Raw genomic sequence first — 14,710 nt, 5'->3', positions numbered from 1 at the left:
AATAATACTTTTCGATTTATTGCTTAATATTTCAATATGCAATAAATCTATTGGATATTAAGGTAAGTGTGCTTATTATAGTGTATTAGTAGTCTGGGGGGGGGGAGAAAGGTACAGAAAGTGTCAGTCTTCTAATGGGAATGTTGTACTCCTTTTGTCTGAGTTGCACAATCTAGTTTGCATTATTGGTTCAGCCCAGTGGGGGGTGAAGTGGCTGCCATATAAGGGGCACGTTTTCAGGACTTTACAACAGATACCTTGAGGGAAGGAAGAAGTGATACGCACTTGCACCCTGTAGACTGTCACATCAGAATGGGTGTCACTACCAAATCTTTGAGGCTCTGCTTGATCTTCAGCACCCTGTGCCTGGCTGCCATCAATGGCTTCAACCCTGACAACATCAGAGATGCTCTGCTCAAAAAACTCAACCTCCAAGAGGTTCCCAAACTGGAGAAAAGAGACGTTGAGAACCTGGTGATCCCTAGGCACATCCAAGCCAAATACATGTCTATGCTGCACAGTCACAGAGAGAGGAAGAGGAGATCACTGCCCAGCTTGGCTGGCATCCTCAGGGGCATCTCAGGCAATGCAGGTACGACAAGCCCTCATTTCATCATTTTATTATGACAATAACACATTGCTAATTATAATATTAGTATAGTATTAATTATATTACACAATCGAAGTTCTTGATATTGATTGAGTGAGTGCGTTAGGGTTGTAGCTAGGGTTCCAGCCATTGTAGCCCCCGATTTATTCTTTATTGCCGGATACCCTCATGAATCATTTATCTGCCTGTCTGAAATTGAGGGAGTTTCCAGACAGGGGGTTATTTATAGTCTGGGGTATTAGTGAATTGCATAGGTGAATTTTGATATTTTGGCCTCTTGATGTTTACAGCCAGAATGCATTTTTTGTGTATAGGGGGATTTATTTTAATTGACCCTTTCATGTCTGGGATCCTGCTACCTGGAAGTCGTCAGTTGTTATGCTAATGCACATGTTGATGTTCCAGCAGTACAATAACTTGATCGCTCCACCCTGACTGTAGTGACTGGAGTTCATGACACATATATATGTAAACCATAATAATATTAATGAGTTTGCTAATCTCCTTGGTTTTTTTTCATTAGATATTTCTGGGGAGATTCTATACTCAGACTCCAGCAAGCAGACCATGGTCTTTGGAATGGAGTCCCGTATTCCAGAGAACAGTGAGGTGACCATGGCTGAACTCAAGCTCTTCAAGAAACCCCCTAAAATCATGAACGTCCCAGAGAGGAGATTCCACCGACCAGTCAGCAATGCCAGAGTCAGTGTGTATTATGTAGAGATATTGAAAGATGGGACCAACAGAACCTCCCTGGTGGACTCTAGGTAGGTAACCCAACCATAAACTATATCACATGTTTCTGAGATACTTGGTATCTTCCTGTAATCAAATCCATTTAAATATAATATTCATAATACTCTTTAGGATCAGCTGAAAGATAAAAAGGAGTTATCTTGGAAATGTGATCTTTTTACTACGCAGCTACTATGATTCTTTGATTCTGGTTGCTAAAATCAGATTCATTGTCCACATATATAAATTTCAGTGTTGTTCTTAGTATCTAGACCTAACAATATGTGATTGTTATGCTAATGAGACTGGGATTCTCAGGATGTTTAAAGAACTCATGTCCTCACTTAATATTTTCAGGCTTGTGCCAATTATGGAGTCAGGCTGGAGGAGCTTTGATGTGACCCAGGCTGTGCATTACTGGATGAAAAGTGGCGGACATTCATCGATGCACTTAGAGATCCACGTGGATGGTGAACGACATGGAAGTCATGCATCTGAGATGGCAAAAATGGTTCGTTTCACCACCCAGAGCCCATCAGACAACTCTCTGGGAAAACCAGAACTTGTCTTGTTCACTCTCAACCTTGATGAGCATGGGTAAGTCCCTTTTTAGTTACTTCTTCTTTGCCTTAAAGTTTCTTAGATATGACATGAGCTGATATGTTCAGACTGTCATCCACTGTTTTTGAACAGCACCCCCAAATGGACATGCTGAAGAAACGCAATGTCCTGTGCTAAGGGAAACACCATGATATATGTATAAATACAAATATACAGAGAATGAATGTCCTGTGCACACAATATAAGATTAAACCCCTTCAACTGATAATGAAGTTCTATTATTTATGGCCAGTTCCTATCATTAATAAATGAAATATGCAAACAGACTATGTAGAATAACATTAAAACCGATATAAAATGTAATTGTTCTGAACCAATTTTGCTTTTACTTGCAGGGCCCGTGGAGACTGTTCAGCATCAGGTGCTAAAAAAGACAACATCTGCTGCAGAGAGGAATATTTCATTAACTTTCGGGAGCTTACCTGGACACAGTACTGGATTATTGAGCCAGCAGGATATAATGCTTTTCGGTGCGCAGGAAGTTGCAAGCAACCAAAGTACCCCTTGTCTCATCACTATGGAGAGAGAATGTGCGCCGTGGTGGAAAGTGCCCCACTGCCCGTTATGTACCTGGTCAAAAAGGGAGACTACACGGAAATCGAAGTGGCAGAATTCCCCAATATGATTGTGGAAAAATGCGGTTGCACAATGGACAATATCGCTATAATATGAGGAATGGCAGCACTGAGTTCTTGCAGATCTGCTGTGTGTAGTACTTGCAAATGTGCTCTTAGTAAGCAGGCATGTCTGTAGTGCTGGCAGGAGCCCATTATATATAGTAGAACTGTGCACCTTTTGGCCTCTCCAGCTGTCAAAAGGGTGCTGGGAGTTGTGCTTTAACAGCAACTGAAGGGATGCCGTTTGGCCAAACGAATGTAATGTGTGCCCTACTATCACCATCTTGCCTTACTGACAAGTGTTACTACTATAGGTGCTGCTGCACATTAAAAAAAGTTGCCTTCCCCAGACTTTATCTGCTTCAAAGGGATGTGGAAGGCACAGGGCAGATGCCCCTGCTTGCACCCACCCTGATGAACGCTCTGTTAGTAACTGAACCATAAACCTATGGTTTAACCTAGTGCAAATATCACCGCTCCTTCTGGGAGTTTATAAAAGCAACGACAATTTCCGATCTCAGTGATCAGAATGGCAGAATGATAGAAGCATTTAGAGAAGCACTTACCTGTAAATAGACTGATATAGATATTTATCTCTCGTTGACTTGGCCACACTGCGGCATGGAGATGGCTCATAAAATATGAATTTGACAGAGGTATTTCTATTGGATGATCATTGCAGCATATTTTTTCAATTATATATATATATAAAGAAAACAGAAACTTTAATCAAACAATAAAGTTTGTGATGAAACTATTCAGTTTGTGTCTCGTGTGTGTTAAACTGTGACAAATATAAGCAGGGTCTCCTCTTCAATTTCTTTTCTGAGTATTAAATATATCATTGTGTGCACATACCACACTTCTTATGTACACAATTCCATTAATATACAAGTGTGAAAGCTGCCATATTGCTTTCCCTAGACAAGTACACTATGAGTGAATAATATACTGTGTGCCCAAAACTTTCCCTTCTCTGTATTTATACATAGGTTTGGGAGCTGTCACATTGTTTCCATTAGACAGTACAGTATAAGAGTGTGCCCAGAACATTCCTTCTATGTTTATATATATGAGCTGTTATATTGTATACTTACCCATTAAAGTATAAGCAGAATGATAACTCCCATTCATATAAATTACAATCTGGTTGTAGTAAAATAATATTCTATACACAAATAAGGTATTCCCTCCTATTTTACCATCATGTTAAGGTCAAAAATATGGAAGATAAACACACAGACTGGGTATAGGGGACACGTACTCTAATAAGTAAAATTGATCGGACTGCCCTTCTGAGCACTTTTGCTTTTTTTTTATACATTCTTTTTTTTTTAGATTTCATGAAATTAGTAATATTTTCACTGCTAAGGCCAGATGGGAAAAGTTGTGTGTGCCACTAGCCTAATATCATGATGGAGTTCCCTAAATGCCCCCTGCTTCTCTTGATGCTTTACTGCTCAGTTCTATTGTGATAGGAGTGATAGCACAGAGCAGGAAAGCATTGGGAGACGCTTCCTGCATCAGTAAATGAAGCTTTTGTTGTTCTGTCTGGCCTTTGTCTGGGCCAAACTGCAGGGGGCACTCACACCTTCCTCATATCTGTAGTGCAAAAAATGCTCATATCATGAAATCTAAGAAATTAGTAAATTGAAAAAGTGCTCAGAAGAAGTATACCATTACGTTATACATAGGATATGTATTCCCTTTAAAGAGGTTCACTTGGCCCCCATGAAACCCCAGCAATTGCACTGCAGAATATGTTGGCACTATAAAAATAAAGGATAATAACAATTCACAAATTTCAAACTGCAGTTCTTTAAATCTGTGGCGTGGTTTAGTAATTACCACTGTCCAATCAAATGTCTCTTGTGTAGCCTGGCAGTTATTTAAAGGGGACAGTCATATCCAATTTGATGGTTGTACAGTGGTTGGCTATGTGGATTCCTTACGGATTTAGTACATTTCATCAGATACAAAATAATAATAATTGCTAGCCTCACATTCCTCTAAATATTGTCCCTGTGGTCCTGTCTGTCAGGAATATTTATAGTATTTGTGCTCTTGTAACAGCTTTACAGCTTGGCTAATCCCTGGGCAAACACGGCTATTGAGCTGAGGGAGCAGCATGTGTAAAGTCCTCCCTCTATCTCATTGCTAGAGTAAATATCCATTCCACATCCCGGGCCTGGGACTCCGGACTCATCACTTCTGTGGGCTGTTGCAGTGAACTGTGCCAATGCCAGTGGGTTTAATAGGAAAACCCAGTAGTAATGCGTAACTTGGGACTGGTCAGCTGTGTAATGTACCCATCCTAATATAAGTCTTAAATATTAATATGCAGTAATTACACTCATCACAAACTGAGATAAAAATACGAAACAGTCCTGGTTTGTATTTACTCGCTAAGTGTTACCTCCTGTGTATCTCAGCCCCAGGAGCCCTTTTCACAGGATTTCAGAATATACTAATAACCAGCGTTGCTGCACAGTATCTAAACGTCCCCCACATCTCTCTCATGCCCCTTCCAGTCAGTGGTGTAACTAGAAGTTACTGGGCCCCACAGCAAATTAAATTTAGGGCCCCAACATATCCAGAGGTTGTCCTTTTTACCAATATATGTTGAAATAGTTATTCATTCATATTATTATAATCATCATTTAGGGCCTCATTAGGTCTGCTTCCTCTGGTGAGCCTACCATACCTTTTACTGCTTGGATCCGTATGTTTGAAAACTACATTATTGCTGCTGACCAAGGGGAAATTTCTGCTGCTAGAAAGCTTTACTTATTCACTGCCTGGGAGCAGAGGGGCAGCGTATATTGTATACATTACCATTACCTGATGAGACTTATGAAACTGCTCTTACTGCTATAAAGAACTTTTTCATGCCAAGAGTAAATGTGGTTGCTGAAAGATATAAATTCCGCCAACGTGGACAACGTAATGGCGAATCCACAGAACAATTTGTAGCAGCTTTGAGAGAGCCGGTTGTTACCTGTGAGTTTGGGAATCTAACAGATGAAATGCTAAGAGACCAAATAGTGAAAAAAACAAACTCACCTCGCATTAGAGAGAGACTGATCCTAGAGCAGGATTTAACCCTTGCAAAGGCTATTACAGTTGCTAGCCAAATTGAAACAGCAGTGGCAGAGGCTAAAATTCTCAGTCAGGGAACTGCTGGGAATGTACAGATTCTGAATTCAGCACTGTGGCCTAATAATGCACAGTCACAGGCAAAATACAGTGCTAAGGAAAGGGATTCGCCTACACTGCAAAACAGTGCAGCAAATACAAATAAAAAATACTGTTTTTCCTGTGGTTCAACACAACACACTGCAAATCATGTTACGTCTTGCAAAAGCTGAACAGTGCCGCAAATGCACAGAGTTCCTACATAACTACAGAGCAACGCACCATGCAACAACCCAATCATCTCCAGCTGAATTATTACATGGCAGACAGATTCGCACTAAGTTACATGTTACAGACATCAAACTTCCACAAAATACTGTGCCTACAAAATCATCTACTGCTGACATTGTGAAACGTCAACTGACAGAAAACGTGGTGCAAGAGAAGTGCACTTTCACCCTGGATCTTTAGTCAGAATTAAGAAACCAGGAATACTGAAACAAGGACAATCTAAATTTACTACACCACTTGAAGTGAGACGCTAGCGAGGACCATACACATATGAACTGTCTGATGGACGCATATGGAATGCAAGTCGTCTTGCTCCTTTTGGAAATTACTTTGGAGAAGCTCCATTTGATGAAGGACATTTTCCTACTCTTGATGTCAACTGCAATAGGCCTGAAGAAAGTGAACATATAAGGCTATAAGAAAACTGATGTGAAGGATGTATAATATTGCCTTAATATGTATACTGTTTTATTATTGCTGTTTATTACATTTGTCCAATTGCTTTCCTACTATAGGGGGAATATGTGGTTTTTAAACAAATGGTCTGCCGGTGTCACTGTGCACAGGACTTGTACTGTGCATACACAAGACTTTCTGTACAGCTTGAGAGTGTTAGAGTTTAAGCTTACTGTTGTGTAATGCCTGCATAACTCTGCTACTCTACTCATCCTCGGCTACCCAAAACATAACAGTATCCAGGCTCAGATTTGTGGAAAGGCCACAAAGGCCCGGGCCTAAGGAGGCATGTCACCCAGCCACATTGCGATGGGTTCCGAAGCACTGGGGACATGTGTACATAGCTCTTTAAATCTCCTGTGCACCAATTCCCATGCTCTGGACCCAACAAGATAAGACTTTGCTTGTGCATATGAATGGGGGAGGTGGAAGGGAGAAAGTGGGGTGACAAGTGGCCCCAGCCTAGGGACGCTCTATGAATAAATCTGGCCCTGCTAGTATCACCTCCAGCACCGGACATCTTTCTAGTGCCCCCTCCAGTGCCTCACATCTTCCCAGCACTCCCTCCATTGCCTCACATGTCCTCCCTTCAGTGCCCCATAGCTCCCTAGCCACCCCTTCAATGCCTCACATCTCTCTAGTGCCCTCCCCCCAGTGCCTCACATCTTCCATGTTCCCCCTCTAGTGCCTAACATCTTCTTAGTAGTGCCTTTTCCAGTGCCGACTTTGGAAAACAAAGCGCTTCCTAGTGCCATCCCGCCTGCGGTTTACATTCTAGCTAGCGGGAAGGCAGTTCGGGGAGATTAGTCACCCCATAGACAATAATGAGAATTGCCTCTGCTAAAACACACGTAGTGTTTTAGGAAAGCAAATTATCACTATTGTCTATTTTGTAGCCGCGACAAGAAGTTGCTACTAGTAGCTCTGTGTGTCTTCATAATAATACTCTATTTTGCTTCTCCGCTCCACCTTGTGGCACAATGTAGGAATTACTGCTTACTGATCCACTTGTGTGACAATCTATAACACAGGAACTAGAGGTGGAGAAAGAGGGGTGCTTGGGAGCAACCATAGTTGTGTAAATTGCCATTAGGCTAATAATAGGGAAAGGGGGTCTCCTATTTGCCTATACATATAAGAAGGTTAAATTATGGTTATCCAACTTCCTCCCTCTCATTAAAAATGATTGTATATTTTTTTTAGAAAGTGTTATATCCGTAGGCCTATTACATACCTCCTGCTGAACTGCTGATCCAAAGTCAGTCCAAAACCGTGGCCCCTGCCCGCTTATTTATTGCTTGACTCCACAATGGAATTCAGACTAGGCTTCCATTCCTGGACACACAAATGTAATGTTTTAGCAGTATTCTTATACTAATAAAGGGATAGCTCCCTGTCTCCAATGGATGCGCTTATGGCACTGCTTCTGCTCATGGCTGAAATAAGGCAACTTGATAAGTTCCAAATAAATAAAAGAATAAAGTACAGCAGGGCAGGGCTAAATGGGTACAAAGTTGGGCAATTATGTGTATAAAAACAATATAAAGTTTCTAACATTCATTTTAGACCCTGGAATACATTATATATCCACACTACACCCAACCATAACCCTAGTATTTGCACACATTCTAGGGCACACGCTAAGATTTGGGGAAATTTAGTCACTTTGTTTTCTGAAGTCGCCCAAAGTGGAAACTTCAGGCGACTTTGGAAAACGAAGCGCCCTGAATGCCATCCCGCTTTTGGGGATATTAGCCGCCCGAAGAATGGGCGATTTGTTACTAAGCGACTAAATCGCCCAGAATTTTAGCATGTGCCTTAACCCTAAGGCTTCCCCTGTCTGCTGTCCACATTACTACCACTAAACAAGTATAGGTAAGTACTTACTGGATAGAAGGTTAGATCTAGTCTTCTGTCCTCAAAGGCTTTCCAGTTAATTGTATGGAAATGAATGGGCCCTTCTGGTGTGTACAAATCTCACGCTGAGCAGGGTTTCTGTACATATGAAATTAAGAAAGAATCAATAAGTAGGTATCACGTCGGGGTATAAGAACTGTAGTTTCAGGTTGGGGGCATGACAGAGCTCATGCTAATTATATGTATAGCAGCAGATAAATATATAGATAATGAGACATGGGCAGAGCACTACAACCTTTGCCAAGAGACTGAGGGGGTGGTCTAGTGTTCTAGCCGCTGACCCGAAGGAGGGCAATTTTAAGTATCTGTAAATGAAAAATAATGAATTGTGTTAATTCCCACACTCCTTTGGGTGATTACACCATAACATTGGCCCAAATTTTGGTCTCTGGAGTTCTACTTCCATGGAAATAAGCAAAAAAAGTATAACCCTGCTTGTTTAATTTTATCTTGTTAGATGTGTAAAAAAAACAAGGAAAACTGTTTCTTATTGATGAATAAATATGTGGAATCAAAGGAATCTCATTCCACAGATGATTTCTATAACCAGGAACCTAATCAACGGAGAAAAGAAAGAATATGAGAATATTTAAGAAAATCCCTTCTTGTGCTGTTAGTATTCCCATTAACCTTTGTTTTTTGTCTGAGGTTAAGTGACCAAGATGTGCCTTTCACTGGTTGGGAACCTTCATATTTTATAACTGGTAAAGCCCATGTGCCTACGATTACTGTAAATATTGTATTCTTGGTAGGTTCTGTCCTTGGGTTTTTCTGTTGATAAGTGGCTACCAGGCCCAGATTTGTGGGCAGGCAACAAAGGACAGGGCCTAGGGTGGAAAGAATCTGGGGGCAGCATTGGGGCTGATTATTGGCCTGTGCTTTTCCACAGGCCAAAATCAGCCCCGTGTGGCATTTGGGGCGTACATCATCCCTTATTCTATAAGCCTTCAGCCTTATGCCTTTATATGGTCATAAAACCCCTCAATGACTTCTATTATCCTTATAATTTACAGTAGGGGGTACATTATCCCTTATAATACTCAGAGTTCCCTGTATAACTCAACCTTCAGCCTTGTGCCTTTATATGGTCACAGAACCCCTCAGTGACTTCTAATATCCTTATCATTTACTGTAGGGGGTACATTATCCCTTATAATACATTAGTGATACTCAGAGTTCCCTGTATAACTCAGCCTGCAGCCTTGTGTCTTTATATGGTCACAGAACCTCTCAGTGACTTCTAATATCCTTATCATTTACATTAGGGGGTACATTATCCCTTATAATACATGAGTGATACTCAGAGTTCCCTGTATAACTCAGCCTGCAGCCTTGTGCCTTTATATGGTCACAGAACCCTTCAGTGACATCTAATATCCATATACAGTAACTTATATATATTGCCTATATATTTCCCTTTTATCTAACTGTGCAAATAAGAACATTCTTTGCAGTGTTTAATCAAGGACTGGGAATGTACCATCAGCAAACTGGTTGTGTATTACAAGAGAACAGATTCTGATTCAGTGCTTGGTCTACCATTCCCTATCTACTGTGTTCTTTTGATCTCTGGGCTGACTATTTGTGTATTAGGCCTGGGAATAGCATGTAAACTGCAACCCAGACACACCCATTTGTCTGCCTCCATAGATCCAGTTCTGTCCCTTTCCACCCCCAATTGGGTACAGAATGTTGACACCACCATCTTCCTAATGAAAGGAGAGAGGCAGGAGATATCACACAGGAGCAGCAGCTGACTCAGAAGCTATATCTGGGGGGGGGGGGGGTTGTTAATTTACAAGATAACTGAGATGTCACAATAAGTAACTCAGATCCTGATCAGGTCTAGACAGGGGATAGGGAAGAAAACTGTTAAAATGTGCCACTTTCCCTAATCACTTACTAATTAATATATTTTACTTAAGGGCAATGGAATACAGAGCATTTTGTTGCCCAAACAATTTCTAGTTTGGCTAGCGGGCAGCAAAACATGTCCCTTCTCCCCATTCATTCCTATGCCAATCTCCTGCACCCTTGGGTGCACTCATGGGCCAAGTTATTATCATTCTTACTACTGTCTATGCCATACACACAAATACATTTGACTTATCAATTTTTTTTCATTCTTCCTTATAGCTTTTTTCCTTGGAGTGCCTCATTTTTTCTCCTGTTGCAAATAAATGCTGTGTGTCAGCAATGCACTGAAAAGTGCTGATTCATGTAGGAATTAGCCAATGAAAGCAGATAAAATCTGACTCACAGCATGAGTGTTTTGTAGCGCTGGGGAAAACCATTGAGTTGAGGAACTCCTGCATTATAAAACCAACAGATATATTATAGCCACACTGACAGACAGCTTTTAAAATTGATGCACTGGTACCATTCCCAGTAGCCAGGGTCATAGGGTTGGCAATTTGTCTCACCAGTATAACTAGAGAAGTGTAAAATACCCCTCAGGAGTCAACCCCAATCGAATGCCGCCTAGAGGTAAAAAGACTAACACCTCATGGACGTCTTAGATTCTGCATCATAAACGTATTTAAAGGGATCCTGTCATCGGAAAACATGTTTTTTTCAAAACGCATCAGTTAATAGTGCTACTCCAGCAGAATTCTGCACTGAATCCATTTCTCAAAAGAGCAAACAGATTTTTTTATATTCAATTTTGAAATCTGACATGGGGCTAGACATTTTGTCAATTTCCCAGCTGCCCCCAGTCATGTGACTTGTGCCTGCACTTTAGGAGAGAAATGCTTTCTGGCAGGCTGCTGTTTTTCCTTCTCAATGTAACTGAATGTGTCTCAGTGAGACATGGGTTTTTACTATTGAGTGTTGTTCTTAGATCTACCAGGCAGCTGTTATCATGTGTTAGGGAGCTGTTATCTTGTTACCTTCCCATTGTTCTTTTGTTTGGCTGCTGGGGGGGGGGAAGGGAGGGGGTGATATCATTCCAATTTGCAGTACAGCAGTAAAGAGTGATTGAAGTTTATCAGAGCACAAGTCACATGACTGGGGGCAGCTGGGAAATTGACAATATGTCTAGCCCCATGTCAGATTTCAAAATTCAAAATTTTGAGAAATGGATTTCAGTGCAGAATTCTGCTGGAGCAGCACTATTAACTGATTCTTTTTGAAAAAATGTTTTTTCCCATGACAGTATCCCTTTAAGTTTAAAGGGGTAGTTCACCTTCACTCAAAACTTAGGGGCAGATTTATAAAAAATTTCAAAATTCGAACATCAAATTTAAATACTTCGAATTCGAATATCGAATGCGAACTTTTTTCATCAAATTTGTGTATTCTGCGGCCAAAGTACGATTAAATCCTTTGAATCGAATGTTTTGAAGATTTTATCGTACGATTTTACTTCGACTTCAAAAAACTTAGAAAAATGCTGTAGGTCCCCATAGGCTAACATAGCACTTCGGCAGGTAACATCTTCTGCTGTTCGTATTCCAAAGACAAAATTTTGGAATAATTATAAGAATTTTGTACATCTAGCTATTGCTGCTACCCGTAAATCCATTTTTTTTATATTGGATCCAGGAAACTTCTCCAGATCTAAAGGTTATTTTATCCTATCTTAAGTCTCTCTGCATAGATGAAGCAATAGATTTTAGGTATGTTGGTTTTAGAGAAAATTTTATTGCGCTGTGGTCTCCCTATCTTAAAATTCTGGAGTCTGAAGATAGGGTTTATATAGAAAAAATGTATGAATAATTCTGGCGAAGACTCCTCTCTTGCTCATTGCAATTCCAAGATTGACTGAAGATGTGATCATTTTGTTTACTATTTGGGTAAATTCTTTTGGTTGGTAGAGAGTAAAATTTTATCTTACTTTATCTTATTTTATATCATTTTATTTTCATTGATGAATTTTGTTATTATCTTTATTTGATATTTGGTTATGAATGAATTGTTGTCTAATAATTCTCTTCTTATTATGAAATTGATGAATGTTTTGCTGAGTTATTGCTTTGCTGCTTTCTGTTCTTTTTGTTTATTCAAAAATGCCAATAAAAACAATTGGAAAAGAAAGACAGAGCAGTCAGCGAGTCTGTCTCACACAATTACCAGCAGGCCGCGGGGTTAAATAAATCCTGGGAGTTGTAGTTTCAGGGGGCAGAAGCTGGCAGGTATCAGGTACCCAGATCCAGGTGGTTTGGGAAAAGAAATCAATGGAATTGTAGTGATCGATTGCTGGTTTGTGGCAAGCATCATCAAGGCTGGATAGAGGGCTGTTGGGAGTTGTGGTACAAGGGAAGAGAGAGCTGACAAAGACTGGCATAACCATAGAACCAATATAGCAAGGACACTATGACTCCTGGGAAATGTAGTTGTATAACACAAGGATAAATAAACATATGCATCAGAGTGGCTGTGGAGACTGGAGAGAGGGATGCTGGGAGTTATATAGCATCAGAGTGGCTGTGGAGACTGGAGAGAGGGATGCTGGGAGTTATATAGCATCAGAGTGGCTGTGGAGACTGGAGAGAGGGATGCTGGGAGTTATATAGCATCAGAGTGGCTGTGGAGACTGGAGAGAGGGATGCTGGGAGTTATATAGCATCAGAGTGGCTGTGGAGACTGGAGAGAGGGATGCTGGGAGTTATATAACATCAGATTGGCTGTGGAGACTGGAGAGAGGGATGCTGGGAGTTATATAGCATCAGAGTGGCTGTGGAGACTGGAGAGAGGGATGCTGGGAGTTATATAGCATCAGAGTGGCTGTGGAGACTGGAGAGAGGGATGCTGGGAGTTATATAGCATCAGAGTGGAGAGGTGGAGAGGGAAGCTGTGAGTTATATAGTTGTATAGAGCAGCAGGATTGTCACCAGGGGCCATTACTGAGGAAAGAAATGCTGAAAGGCAAATACGAGGATCTATGTGTGCTCAGTCCATGGAAGAGGAGATTTGCAGAGAGTAAAGAGGCTACAGGATGACACATAACATCCCACACAGGCCGCACCTAATTTCTGAACTTCTGAGTTTCACTTCTCGCTAACAGACTCTGGCAGATTTGTGTCCAGAATGCCACGTAAAGGTCAGGATTGGCCTGAAGTCAAAACCACATGATTTACGCCCTCCCAGAGATCCGCGCGCTTCCTCTGAATCTGACAGGACACTAGTGCGCACGCGTAAATCTCGCAGGTGTTGAACTTTTAATACCCCGCCCCAGTGCCCTGTAGGTGAGAGAATCCAGACTAACTGCGAACTGACGGCTCTCCAGCACCTCGTCTCCTCCTTCCTCATGTTCCCCGGGATCCATCCACTGTGTGTTCCCTGTCTCCTCATAACCCCGCCCTTTACTCTGGTAAGAAGTTATGTCTGTGTATTTCATCTGTGGCACTGCTGTCTGTGGCCATCATAATAGTCTCTGGGAAGGGAGTGTGACTGTGGGATAGCAGATATAGTAGGGAGAGATGGTGTCTATAGTAACAGTGGGATAATAGTCTCTGGGAAGGGAGTGTGACTGTGGGATAGCAGGTATAGTAGGGAGAGATGGTGCCTATAGTAACAGTGGATAATAGTCTCTGGGAAGGGAGTGTGACTGTGGGATAGCAGGTATAGTAGGGAGAGATGGTGTCTATAGTAACAGTGGATAATAGTCTCTGGGAAGGGAGTGTGACTGTGGGATAGCAGATATAGTAGGGAGAGATGGTGTCTATAGTAACAGTGGGATAATAGTCTCTGGGAAGGGAGTGTGACTGTGGGATAGCAGGTATAGTAGGGAGAGATGGTGTCTATAGTAACAGTGGATAATAGTCTCTGGGAAGGGAGTGTGACTGTGGGATAGCAGGTATAGTAGGGAGAGATGGTGTCTATAGTAACAGTGGATAATAGTCTCTGGGAAGGGAGTGTGACTGTGGGATAGCAGGTATAGTAGGGAGAGATGGTGCCTATAGTAACAGTGGATAATAGTCTCTGGGAAGGGAATGTGACTGTGGGATAGCAGGTATAGTAGGGAGAGATGGTGCCTATAGTAACAGTGGATAATAGTCTCTGGGAAGGGAGTGTGACTGTGGGATAGCAGGTATAGTAGGGAGAGATGGTGCCTATAGTAACAGTGGGATAATAGTCTCTGGGAAGGGAGTGTGGCTGTGGGATAGCAGGTATAGTAGAGAGAGAAGGTGCCTATAGTAACAGTGGATAATAGTCTCTGGGAAGGGAGTGTGACTGTGGGATAGCAGGTATAGTAGGGAGAGATGGTGTCTATAGTAACAGTGGATAATAGTCTCTGGGAAGGGAGTGTGACTGTGGGATAGCAGGTATAGTAGGGAGAGATGGTGTCTATAGTAACAGTGGATAATAGTCTCTGGGAAGGGAG

The 14,710-nt window shown here is 41.5% G+C and overlaps 2 protein-coding genes across 3 annotated transcripts in view; both read left to right on the top strand.

Moving 5' to 3' along the window:
• Positions 1-257: 257 nt before the first annotated feature.
• On the top strand, positions 258-3,340 carry lefty.L (left-right determination factor L homeolog). Its single transcript, NM_001085745.1, is given in 4 exon segments — positions 258-592; positions 1,134-1,377; positions 1,703-1,942; positions 2,302-3,340. Coding segments are annotated over 4 exon segments (1,101 nt in total). The 5' UTR covers positions 258-312; the 3' UTR covers positions 2,639-3,340.
• A 9,670-nt stretch (positions 3,341-13,010) lies between these two features.
• tmem63a.L (transmembrane protein 63A L homeolog) overlaps positions 13,011-14,710 on the top strand; it is a 44,951-nt gene continuing 43,251 nt past the window's right edge. Inside the window, exon 1 of one of the 2 annotated variants that reach the window (XM_041562570.1) lies at positions 13,011-13,696. The gene's annotated coding sequence lies outside the window, so the exon portion shown is untranslated. The remainder of the gene's footprint in view (positions 13,697-14,710) is intronic. The other variant, XM_018262656.2, reaches the window with a different exon arrangement.

Source organism: Xenopus laevis, chromosome 5L (assembly GCF_017654675.1).
Source record: "Xenopus laevis strain J_2021 chromosome 5L, Xenopus_laevis_v10.1, whole genome shotgun sequence".
Lineage (NCBI taxonomy): Eukaryota > Metazoa > Chordata > Amphibia > Anura > Pipidae > Xenopus > Xenopus laevis.
Note: the sequence above shows the minus strand (reverse complement) of the source record. Positions and strands in the feature narration are given on the sequence as shown.